We start from the raw sequence: 13,478 nt of genomic DNA, 5'->3' as shown, positions 1-13,478 counted from the left end.
TACGGGACTGTATAAGGAGAGCTCCCCATCAAAGTCTCCAAACAACACCGGTAGCATAATATTTGCCTCGACCTCTGGTGTCAAGAGGCTGAAAGTGGGCGGGGAAGTGCAGCTAAAATAATTTTCGCATAATGAAGCCGGAAGTGTGAATGCAAGGAACACAAGAAAAGTGGAAGAAAAGAACTTCATTATCAGCGCCCGGCAGCTAGCCTTGGTAGAGGAGAACTCTGGTGGCAAAGAGGATGGAAATCACTGACTTAGTGGAAGCATTCAAGCAAGGAAAATTACACAAAAATTTGCTCCGGGATTTTCTAATGAAAGTTTCAGCAAACGAAACGCGGGCCAAAGTGAAATTAATGGCGCTGCCATTTTCGGCCAGCACGAGTTTCCCTTTTTCCCAATTCCCAGCTTTTTTTGTATTTGTGTGTGAGAGCTTTATGAAGTCGCTCTGGCACTTAATCTCACCACCCACTTCCCCACCATTCACCGCCAGTGTTTCACGGTCTTCTATCTCAACGCCTGTGTGTGTAATTTATTTGCAATCAATGCGGCCTGAGAGGACATTATATTTACATTAAAGCAGAGGCTCCCAAATGAGTGTGTGTGTTTTTGTGTGCCAAGCCCAAAGTTGGCAAAAAATCTTTGCCAAAAACAAAGTCGGCAAACATTTGGCAGCTGATGTAGCTATGTCTTATAACGCGCAGGAAAAAATAATGCAAGCGACTTATGGACTTTGGATTTAACAAAATAGAGCCAAATCCAACTTAAATCCTAACGTATCTACAAATTGTACATATATTACACTAGAAAGGACGGCTATAGTGAAGTTTCCCGAATATAATATACCCGGTATTCATCTCTCCTACCCACAATTTAGCTATTCTTTATAGTTTAAACTTTAAAGGTATGGACTCTCAGCAGCAAATTTTTGTTGCTTACTTTTGCGCTTGGGCCATACTACCGATTCAATAGGGAAGCAGACTAAAAAGTCGATATCTCCTCTTAAAATTATCCGATTTGGCAGCATTTTGATTTTTAGGTGTAGATTAACAGTTGGAAAAGTTTGGCATCGAAATTAAGGATTAAGGAGATTAAGGAACAGGCGCTACAACCAGATGTCTGTTTTGGGCACGTGTGTGGGCATGGCAATGTTTGGACACAAATTTAATCTGCGCGAATACCATACGAGTTCAAGTTCCAAATCGGTATGGTTCGGAAATGGTATATATGTAGGTATATCTTCGGTAAAAATCGATTTGGGTGAAGTTCGCAATATATGGCTGAAGGCGGAGAAAAATTTGAAACAAACTTGAACTACGTGGGGCATTGTAGTGGGCCATCCCAAATTCTAACGCGTGAATCTCGAAGACTATAAAAGATGGAACTATCCGGAAGTTGAACTATCTCGTTGTATCGCCAGTTCATTAATGTTTTTGGCAGATGGTTTAGTGCTAAGCTGTTCCAATGCATATTTTACACCTAAAAATCAAAAATCAGCCAAATGGGATAATTTTTGGAGAAGCTGTTGACTTTTTAGTCGGCTTCCCTAATAAATCGGTAGAATGTCGCAAAAATAAAACAAAAATTGTTACTGAGAATCCATACCGTTAAAGTTTTATCTCTAAAAAATATCGGCTATTCCGGCGGATGGTCAACCAGGACCGAAAAAATAAATGTCCAAATTCCTCGATTCTTTTTTTGTATTTTCATAAATAAATATCCAAATTTTCATAATCTATTAGATTCATAGCATATATCAGTTTAAAAAAAAAAAAAAAACCCAAAAAGTCAAAAAATGTAATTTTTACCTTTTTTTTACTTTTAAAGACATTTTTATGTTTATTTATTTCTCAAGGAAAACATATGATGTGTTTGCTCTTTTTGTACTAAATCTCTTAATAACAATCTAATAAGATGAGAAAAAATCAAAGAGAGCGAGATTACCTCTTAATTTGTACTTTGATTCTTATCTATGTTCTAATCGTACGTTCGCGACCCGAAACATAATTTTATTGTAATTGCTTCGCATCAAGTGAAAGCAGGTGGATGAAACTTCATGTGTTAAGTCATTTTAGTGTAAACTACTAAAATTTTAAAAAAAATCCCGACTTTTTCAAGAAAATTTTTTTTATATTGAATTTTAAAGTGGCGTACGTTCGCGACCGTATGTATGACGTATGTACGTATAAAAAATATTATTTAAAAAAAAAAAAATTTTTTTTGTTTAATTGTTGTAGATGGATAAAAGAAGTGACAATTGAAATTAAATTAAAATTAAAAATAAAATTAAAATTTAATATTTTATTTAAAAAAAAAAAAAAATTGGTGAAACATGATTTTTTAAGAAAATATAAATTTATTTATAAAAACAAAGAGGTAAACAAAAAAAAAAAAATTTTATATGTGGAAAAATTGTACGTTTGCGACTCGTACGTTCGCGACCCGTACTTAATTTAATTTAAAACAAGAAAGGAAAGCTAACTTCGGGCGGAGCCGAAGTTGATATACCCTTGCAGTTAAAACCGGATATATATCGCAAACATCGGATATAGTTGGCCGATCCTTATGGGAATAGGAATATATGACCCAATTTATTATAATATAAAATCTAAAAAAAAGTCCCAAACTTCTATCTTCAAAAATACGAAAGTTGATATTTCTACCAAATACCATTTCCGATCGTTCAGTTATATGGCAGCTATGGGATATAGTCGGCCGATCCTAATGAAATTTAGTAGGTTGGATCAACTAACTAAAAATATAATCTGTATTGAATTCCAGCTTTCTATCTTCAAAAACACGAAAGTTGGGTCATTTCCGATCGATCAGTTATATGGCAGCTATAGGATATAGTCGGCCGATCCGGGCCGTTCCGACTTATATACTGCGTGCAAAAGAAAGAAGGGTGTGTGCAAAGTTTCAAGACGATAGCTTTAAAACTGAGAGACTAGTACGCGTAGAAACAGACAGACGGACAGACGGACAGACGGACATGCTCATATCAACTCAGGAGGTGATCCTGATCAAGAATATATATACTTTATAGGGTCGGAGATGTCTCCTTCACTGCGTTGCACACTTTTGGACAAAATTATAATACCCTCTGCAAGGGTATAAAAACTAATGGAGATATTTAATTGGGAATAGACTCGATAGAAAGCTACATGCCTCTATTTTAAAAGTAGAGGTACTGCATTAAAATATTCCATTCCAATTCGCAGATTTATTGATTTTGCTAGAGCAAGCCAAAACCGACTTCCATTTCGCGTACGTTCGCGACCTCATGTTTTTTGTTAATATTATGAAAATGAAAAATCTATTAGAACCAGAAAAAGAACCAGAAGAAAAGAACTCACCAAATGCTATCGGGAACAAAAAAAAAGTATCAGAAAATGTTTTTTTCTTTAATTTTTTGCACTAATTGCGTACGAACGTACGTTCGCGACCCCAGGAAATGCCCATATGTATTTAAATTGTGGGTGAAAGAGATGAATACCGGATATAATATAGTCGGGAAACTCGACTAAAGCCGTTCTTTCTTTATTTTGACTCACATTTTTAGTAAAATATTTTGTTATAAAAAACAGCAACAAAATTTCTTTGTTGGACGTAATTATAAAAGAATGGATATGAATAACCGTAATGAACCCAAAAATCCTGATGGATCCAAGAAAGGGAAGGAGTGATAAGTAATATTTATATAAGGACGGACTCTTAAGGATGCAAAAGGACTGAGGAGGCTCATAAGAACGAACGCATCTCTAGTGCTTCTTCGTCTTTCTTCCCCATTCCAAATACGGGGGAATTTTGAGAATTTCTTGTTTGTATTTGCGGAAACTCTATGGAAAGTTTCTCGAACTCGGAGCACGTATCGTATGTCATAAGCAGAATGACAGGGACACTAAAGCGGCTTGGGAGCGACTGCAGCGGACGCAGCAGACACAAATGACGTTGCAGTTGTGTAGTTGGACATAAAATTATTAACCTCGCTTCATTGCAACATAAATAGGATTAGTGTCTGCGGCCCCGAACGAAAATACAGCTGGGGAGTAAGGGCGAAGAAAGTAAGAACCAGAAGAGGCCAACACAAAAAGCAGGCGGCAACATTTGCATGTTGCATACTTCATTGCGTCGTGCGCACATATGATAAACGGCAACTATGCACTATAGGAAATATGACCACTTTTTCTGGCCAAAAATAATATCTCAAGAACGAAACAAGATATTTAAGTTCTGATTTTTGATTTGAGTTCACATGGTCAATAGATTCAATATTTTAAAAAAATGTGGGCGTGGCACCGCCCACTTTTTAAGAAACACATTCTAACTCAAAAACTAAGCAAGATATTTAAATTTTGATTTTTGATTTGGGTTTATATGGTCAAAAGAACTCAGAAATGAAAAAATTGTGGGCGTGGCACCGCCCCCTATTTAAAAATAACATTCTAACTGTTCGGTTTTGCACTAGTCTCACAGCTAACAGATTCACATTCAAGGTGTTGAGGTTGCCTCCTTAAATTATGAATTTCTTCGAAAGTGCATTTTTATGCATATTCATATTTCACTCATTTGAAGAAAATTAAACAATCTACAACATGGACTAAATTACATTGTCCGACTCCGCCAGACTTGGTTTAAATCTCTTTTTAAAAATGTGATTTATTTCTAAAAATTTCTTATGCTAGACTGCTTACATTTTCACTTTATTAAAAGGACAACACAAGTTTTTTGGACACTTCACATACACAAACACACAATACAAACCACTTAAAAAAGTATTAATTTCAAAACTTTTTATTTTGTCCATAAAATTTTAAGTATTCGTGTTTTTAAAATCGCACCAAAAAATCGTAAATTCTAAGCTCATGTAAATGTTAACATCAACAGCTGTTTGTAACAGCTGTTTTCTTCGCAGTGGCGCCATCTATGAAAATTTCTGGTATGCAACATTAAAAATTAATCTATTGTGAATGATATGCAGTTAAAATTATTTAAATCCTTTAACTTTCAAAAAATGGTTTTTGGCCAGAAAAAGTGGTCAAATTTCCTATAGTGCAGTGGGCGACTTGAAAATCTAGCCAGTTCAAACAATTCGCGGTGCAAAAAAGGGAAACACAATAAATGTAGTAAAGCTAGTGTTTTTATGGGGTGGCATAAAAGTTTTTTTTGGGAGTTTTGAGAAAATTAAAGGGTTAGTTAAACTGGTACTGCTAGGTTGGATATACATACAACATCAAAAAAATTTTTTGTTTATAATTTTGCTACGATATGCAAGGATTGGCCTAAATATGGAATTATTAAGGCCACTATATTAGGCCACTACTCCCTACACTCCCCCAAATTCCGATCCCATAAATTATATATATTCTTGATCAGGATCACCTTCTGAGTTGATATAAGCATGTCCGTCTGTCCCTCTGTCTGTTTTTTTCTACAATATTTAACTATTGTAAAACGTCGGAAATGTTAAAATCGGTTTAAAATTACGCGTTTAGGAATTTTGAAGCGCAAAAAAGGCACGAAAAACGGGTTTTTCCAAATAAATCAAGATTTTGAGGTGCTAAAAATTTTTAAAACACGGTTTTGTGTTATATTCGACAAAATAAACAATTCCTACCAGGTCTCTTTAAAAGTTCCTCCAATTTTATTTTTTTTTTTGTCGCACTGTGGTATTTGTCTGTTCATCCTGCCTTTTCACAAGTTTCAAAAACATATCTCTATCATTGAGTCATTTTAAACTTCTTTAGGATTTCCAGAGGGTATTTTTCCCACTCTGAAATGTCCGAGAGTTAGGGACAGGAAGCTTATGCACGAACCAAACATGTTCATGCCCAAACCGCGAACAGGGAACAAATGCAAAACTCGATAATGCACCGGGCAGATAAGACTGCAGCGATAAGAGATGCGCAAACCGCTATAAGTAAATATATACAATATTAGAGAATAATAATATAATTAATGAAATGAATAAAATAAAAGATTTTTGCTTCCCACACAAGACCAAACAATGAGTATATAACTCTATTTGTTATTTGGTTGTTATTTGGGAAAATATCAATGTTTTTTTTTAAACTTGCACATTGTTCTAAACTTGAACTCAAATCCATATATTCGCTTTATTTTATATTTAGCTGTGCCAATTATTTCCTTCCTTTTCATCTTTGTAAGTTAATGAAAACTAATGCTAATATTTATCGGTGTTTACACAGTACCAAAATCTTTAATTTCTTATTCTGAACAAGATCCTGAAATAATTTACCTTCAGCCAGTCAAAGACCTACTTCAGAGGAATCACAGGATTCTCTACAAGTATATTATATTTGAAATATAAACGAAACTGATAAACAAAATATAGATAATACAAAACTAATAACATGAACAAAATAATTACAGATAATAAACTTATAACAAAAAAATTTTTCTTTTTCATCTTCACATAACTTAATTTTTTCACATTTTGAATTTCTTTCAGACCTACGGCGAGGCGTTCTAGTATGCTATGGCCGTGGGAAGGGCTCCGGCTGTTGGTGCACCCTTTGGAGCTGGCCAGGACATAGCCAGCGACAACAGTGCCCAGTGCCGCACGTTGGCCACCAAGGTGCGTCGGAAAGGGCCACGCCCCCAGTGGCGTCTGCACCCACCCCTTCTGCAGTCCCTTCGCCTGATCCTGCATCTGACCCAACACCTGCGCCTTCTCCTCTGGCTTCTGTGCTGCTGCTGCCAACTGGCCCAGAGCGCAGTGAACGCCGAGTGCCTGGCGGTGTGCGAGTGCAAGTGGAAGAGCGGAAAGGAGTCCGTCTTGTGCCTTAACGCCAACCTTACACATATCCCCAGGCCTTTGGAACCTGGCACTCAGCTGCTGGACTTGAGTGGTAATGAAATACAGTCTATACCCGACGACAGCTTCGCCTCTGCCCAATTGTTAAACCTGCAAAAGGTATACTTGGCCAGGTGTCATTTGAGGCTAATTGAACGCCATGCGTTTCGTAAGCTTATCAATCTGGTAGAATTAGACCTCAGTCAAAATCTGCTCTCGGCCATACCCTCGTTGTCTTTGTTTCACGTTTCGGAACTGCGGGAACTGCGACTGAGCGGAAACCCCATACTTCGTGTTCCTGATGATGCCTTCAGACACGTGCCTCAATTGGTCAAGCTAGAGTTGAGCGATTGTCGACTGGGCCACATTGCTGTTCAGGCATTTGCCGGCCTGGAAAGCAGCCTGGAGTGGCTGAAACTAGACGGAAATCAGTTAAGTGAAGTTCGGAGTGGCACCATAACTTCCTTGGCGTCGCTACATGGCTTAGAACTGGCCGGAAACGAGTGGAACTGCAGTTGTTCTCTAAGACCTCTTAGAGCCTGGATGCTGCAACAAAATATTCCAAGTGGCGTACCCCCCACTTGTGCTGCTCCAGCTAGGCTGTCTGGAAGAGCCTGGGACAAGCTAGATGTGGATGACTTCGCCTGTGTACCACAGATCGTGGCTACTGACACCACTGCCCATGGAGTCGAGGGCCGAAACATCACTATGAGCTGTTATGTGGAAGGTGTTCCCCAACCAGCCGTTAAGTGGCTACTAAAAAATCGGCTCATAGCCAATCTCAGTGCCGGCGGGAAAGGTGATTCCGAGTCGGAGCCCAGGACTGCAGCAGCCACTCAAGGACGAAAAACCTATGTAGTAAATATGCTACGAAACGCCTCTAATCTGACGATTCTTACAGCCGATATGCAGGATGCGGGAATCTACACATGTGCTGCAGAAAATAAGGCCGGCAAAGTGGAGGCCAGTGTTACGCTGGCCGTATCCAGAAGACCTCCAGAAGCACCCTGGGCCATAAGGACTGTACTCCTCGGCGTCATAGCTGCCCTTCTTCTGGTCGGTGGCTCTTCATTTGCCGCTATATGCTTCTGTTCTATGCAAAGGCGAAGAAAACTTAGACTTTGGAACTCAGTACCACCAGTAAGAAGAAGTGAAAGCTACGAAAAGATCGAAATGTCGGCTAGGACGCGACCGGATCTGGGAGGCGGGGCTAGCTGCGGGGGCGGTAGTGCCACCGGAGCGTGTCTCTTCCCTGATTCTGAAGAGCAAAGCTATTTGAGAGTAGGGAACACTCCGATAAGCGACAACGAGGCAGCGGCCATAGTGAATCCCAGTGCAGCCGGAGGAGCTCAGAGAAGAAACGGTGACTACCTGCACGTATCCACCCATTGCGATGACGAGGAGGAAGAGCAGCAGAAACAGCTGCACGAGCACCACCTACAAGCAATTGCGAATCCACAGCAAAATCAGCAGAGGAAAGGCTCCCAGAGCCATGTTGTCTCCGAATCCGTGCCGAACATTTCACCGCCGATGGAGGAAACGGATCTGCACATACCACGCCTCATCGACATCAGCGGGTGAGTCGCACTACGCTCAAAAAACTAAACAAGCCTTTCTCAAGTCCAAGGATAGCTAAAGTCAGATATTAATAAATTCCATTTGGCATTTATTTTTACTCATCCCCAATTTCTGAAGCTCAATAATCAATGTCTATTAGGTGAACAAAAACAATATATATGTTTTATAAATATCTACACAAATATTTAACTTAACATACCAACAAGCCAAGATAAGCATGGAACATGTTAAAAATTAATGGAATTCTTAAAAACCAAAGGATGAATATGTTTCGCCAAATTAAAAATTTTGGTCCAACTATTTAAAAAATGTAAAAAATGTATAAAACTATATGGATTTAGTTGGCTAAGATTTTAATTGTGGGACTTTAAATAGAAACATTAATATAGGTAAAGAAGAATGAATGCAGAATAAAAAAAAAGCTCTTAAAAAACTCTACATTGTATGTGAAATAGTTAGTTTTCGAAAGTTTGGTTCATTTAACCATTTCCGTTTCGCTCAGTGCTGCAGGTCTTACCTCTCCCTGGACGCCCCCCGGTACCTTTTGTTTTTTCGGTTCTCGTAACTTCGAGTGGCAATTGTCCTCCGACCGGCCGTGTCTCTGTCAAAGAGCTGTCATGCTCGAGTGCGGAACGCACCCGGATCTCCGTATTGCGTCCCTATTATGGGCAACACTTGACACTTCCACTTTGAGCTCGCCCAGCCCATCTTCTCCCTCAGTCCACACCAATCCTCCTGCCTCAGCCTCCATTTCGCACAAATGGAGAAACGCGCGTGCTAATGACGCGCGAAATATGCGAGCACATCCACTTCTACCTCCGTAAACATATCCCCCAACATCCATGAGTACGGAGAAGTGCTTTATTTTTGCACCCACTGAGAACTCACTCAGCCTGATTGGCGCTTGTCATGTGAAATAAATACCAGGGACACGACTGCGGGTTAATGGATATACTTGATGGGGCTGGTTATCTTCATGGACGAGGACAAAGTCGTATACGAAACGAGAAGCTAAAAAATCTGGCCCAAGCTGATACAAAGGCGCTCCATTTTTCTTTTCTTTTCAGATAGTGGAAACTTTTCCACATTTATTTCGAGTATGGGAGTTCTGCTTATACTATAGTATATATATTCTCAGTGAGATAAAACTAAGAATACGACCAGACTGCTATAATTTGAATCATAATTTTGTATAATAAGCCAAAAATAACAGAATTAAAAACCACAAAGTTCCCTAGTTAAGGTAAATGCAGACTTAAAATTATAGTAGGTGACGCACTACCAATGAAAAACTTATTTAGGTTCCTTGTCGACCCGTTTATTCTGAATGTTCGCAAGAGAGTGAATTTTATTTCCGCGCTCCGAAGCTCACGCAGTCCTTGATCGGCCTGCGTAAGCAAAGCCGAGTCGAGGGCGCATCAAGACACGAGCTGCGAACATAAAAGAGACTTACAGATTGGACGTAACAGTAACTATCCTACTGTAAAATTAAAAAAAAAATCACCTTATAAACGGATTCACATGAGAAAAATTTTTAATAATAGCACATCTTTTCGCCCTTAGAACCGACTCGGCCTCGAGTTCCATCTCCAGTCAAGTAGACGCCGCAGCCCGCTTAGCGGGTTACACCGGGCAGTCCTGGAAAACCACGCCCATTGCTACCACGAAGATCAAATCACCGCACAGCAAGCCTACGGCCACGACCACCTCCTCGGCTACGCCCTTCGTGCACTACGGAAGCAGAGCAGCCGACGACGGAATGGCAACCTCCGTGTTTTGTAGCGAAGGCCATGAAAGCGAGTTTTTTGATAGCAATTACCCGGACTTGTTGGATATTGCCAAGTATGCGGTGGCGCAGGCGCAGCAAAGTCAGGGGCAGGCTTATGGCCAAGCCACGCCCATTTCAAACGGGGGTCTTTGCACATTGCCCCGGAAACTGAAGACAAGTGGCAAGTACTTCCGCAATTCTTCGGACAGTCAGTCGCCACTTTTGGCGGAAAATTCAAGCAAATACGGCAGCAGCACTCTGGGCGACGGAACTTTTCTTAACGAAGCTATGGGCGTAGGTCGTAGATATTCAGCAGAGTCCAGCTATGCGAATTACTCGAGTACAACGTCCTACACGGGTGGCGGTCAAAGGGCAAACAGCTTTCTCAATCTGGTCCAAAGTGGCGCCCACAAGGGCCCAAGCAGCTTATTGGCGGGACACCTGGGACAAAAGCCGAGCCTTCCCTCCAGTCCAGTGCAGCATCAGAGATCCTTGTCAAGCGCGGCCACGCCTCTTCTAGATTTCACCGCCCTGGCGTCGAGAGCCGCCGGGGCAGCCAATTCCTCGGTGGCCGCTTACGATTACCACGCTGCGCAGTTGGAGCGTTTCCTAGAGGAGTATCGCAACCTGCAGGACCAGCTATGCAAGATGAAAGAGACCTGTGACACGATCCGAAAAAAGGAGACTCCTCTCCGAGTGGCCGTCGGACAGTCGGCGGCCCAGGTGGCTGACCCTGTGATGTACAGTGCGGCCTCGCATAGTCCAAAGCCGCCAACGGCGGGCAACTTGAAAGCTAAGACTTTGCTCCCAGGTCAACCACCGGACCCGCCGCCCTATTGGCTCCACCGCAACGCCATGCTCAAACGCCTGAACGCGGACGGTTGTGCGAATGGGGGTGCCGGCGTGGCAGGTGGTTCACCAGCCTCCCCGCAGCCAAGACAGGATATATTTAAAAGCTAATCGAAAATGTACAGCCGGGGAATTAAGCGAAAATGATATCAGGGTTCTTCGGACACCCGAAGAAGGCATGATCTTTCCCTTAGCGAAATAAAAGTACCCATTTTATGCAAACTGAATCGTTTTAGTTTCTATGGTTTAGTTGAAGACAGCTATAGTCGATCTATGTATATGCTGATGATTAAAATGTTGTAAAAATTGCAAGTCATACTTACCCGTTGAATTCAAACTAGTCCTAAATTAAAAATTCTATTTTTCAAACTGAATTGGAATTAAAAATATATAAATCGCTTTGTAAGCTCATGCCTGATTGATGAAATTGCATTTGTCTGAATAGTTAGTTAGGCTCAGGTAGTTCGAGGTCACTTAACTGGTTAAATACCCAGCCTCTCTATTGTATTATAGTAAAACTTTTCCACTCTTTATACTCGCTATTAAAAATATATTACACGTAACGAAATTGTTAAGGAGAACCCATAGAAAGATCATTATGTGTGTATAGTCAGCAGTCCCCTTAGTCGAAGGAAACTTTCTGGAGTAAAACCCTCTTAGACTGTACCCCTCCCAAGTACCCCCTAAAACTCTCGTGTTAGTCTAACTACAAGTGTTTATGTACTTTAAGTGATCTCATATATAAACCAAGAAGCTAATATAAGACGATCTTATAAAATCATACAATTGAGTTGGCACAGACTGCGAGCATCGATTTACAGAGGATCGATTCATCGATTGAAGTATCGGTTGATTGTTAGACGTGTGTTTTTTTAGTTGTTTACAGTTAAGATCAAAAGTTTTAAACCAATTAAATATTGGAATCAAACTGGATTCAATCGATTAAGAAATTGTTCACTTACAATAAAAACAAAAAGTAACGCATATTTTAGTGTGTCACCGAGCTAAAACTTGACAAAAATTTCACCCAACCAACCAAGAAAAATAAATTAGTTGAAAATTTAAAAAAAAAATATATATAGTTTTCATGGGATCAAGCGGTAAGATAATTGGGAATTTTAAAAGAATAAAAAATATTTAATGATTGAGTAATTGAATATGAATAATTTATGCGAATAAAAATACATGTAACAAAGCCTTTTTTTATACAATAATGTTTTAGAGTTTTGACTATCCGCTCGATGAAGGGTCGAGGTGGAGGGCATATAATTATCGTGCATCGTACCACAATACGCAGGGGCCTTTTTGGACACGCCCCTGCTCAATGGCAAAGATTAAATAATCATTTCCTACCACCATAGCAGGCAAACGGCAGGTAGTCCATTCCCTTTTCGGTTTGGAGAAACTGAGGCAATCGGTTCCCAGAAACATTTTTTTATTTTCGCCTCGCATTCCGTCTGCCAAATGAAGTTGTAAAATGCAAATGAAGCCGTCGACGTAGTCACATGCGCGTTAAAGTTCATGTTCGATGTGATGTTGCCATAAAGCAGGATTAAAACGAATTTATGAACCTTTGGCACGGTACTGGGACATCGACAACGACAACGTCGACATGATAGCCGTTTTATACCCCTCCCGAACCATATCCTTCGCACGACCACACACACAATGTCGCACAGGAGGAGAGCTTGACATTGTCTTTTGGGCCTCTGGCATTTGAATGAAAAACGTTGCCTACTTTTTAGGGCGGAGCAATTTGGATATTTTGTATAAAATGGAAATGGCCCTGGGAAGTGAATCTGGGCCGATACTCCCATAGCGTCACCATCAATTGCTCATTTGGGCCCTAGGCATAACATCATAAATATTTAATACGCGTCTTAAAAGAGCGTTAGTGTTAAATATTGTATTTTAAGATTCGGTCTAAAAAGAAAATAAGGAAAGACCGTAACGCGGTCTACAATGAATGCAATTTGTTTGATTTTTAGACTACAATTTTTATACCCGGTTCAAATAGTTTTAACTGTACCCTGAATGTATTTTCTTTAATACCCTTGCAAAGGGTATTATAATATTGGTCAAAAATGTGCAACGCAGTTAAGGAGTCATCATGGTTCTTGTAAAGTATATACACATATCCTTGGTCCGGATAACCTTTTGAGTTGATATGAATTGATATGAGTTTATATGCCCTCCGCACGCAGTATATAAGACGAAACGGGATCCGCCGACAAAATCCTATAGCTATTTTTACCAAATACCAACTTTGGTATTTTTGAAGATAGAAGCTTGTGACTTTTTTTAAACTCTTTATTACGATCAGACAACTATGTCCGATATTTTTGATTTATGTCCGATCTTAGCTGCTTAGCTTAGGGTATATCACCTTTGGCTCCGCCAGAAGTTAGCTTCCCTTTCTTGTTTTTAATAATAGTTAAATACCAGGGAATGTGAACATTGATTATT

At 40.0% G+C, this 13,478-nt stretch overlaps 1 protein-coding gene across 2 annotated transcripts in view; it reads left to right on the top strand.

The window, feature by feature from the left end:
- Positions 1-12,046, top strand: part of kek3 (kekkon 3) — a 40,786-nt gene extending 28,740 nt beyond the window's left edge. For both annotated transcript variants that reach the window (XM_017243986.3, XM_017243984.3), the window contains exons 3-4: positions 6,473-8,394; positions 9,959-12,046. In XM_017243986.3, coding sequence (XP_017099475.1) covers positions 6,500-8,394; positions 9,959-11,123 — 3,060 coding nt within the window. In that variant the 5' untranslated portion in view covers positions 6,473-6,499 and the 3' untranslated portion in view covers positions 11,124-12,046. The remainder of the gene's footprint in view (positions 1-6,472; positions 8,395-9,958) is intronic.
- Positions 12,047-13,478: the final 1,432 nt, after the last annotated feature.

This window comes from Drosophila bipectinata, chromosome 2L (genome assembly GCF_030179905.1).
Source record: "Drosophila bipectinata strain 14024-0381.07 chromosome 2L, DbipHiC1v2, whole genome shotgun sequence".
NCBI lineage: Eukaryota > Metazoa > Arthropoda > Insecta > Diptera > Drosophilidae > Drosophila > Drosophila bipectinata.
Note: the sequence above shows the minus strand (reverse complement) of the source record. Positions and strands in the feature narration are given on the sequence as shown.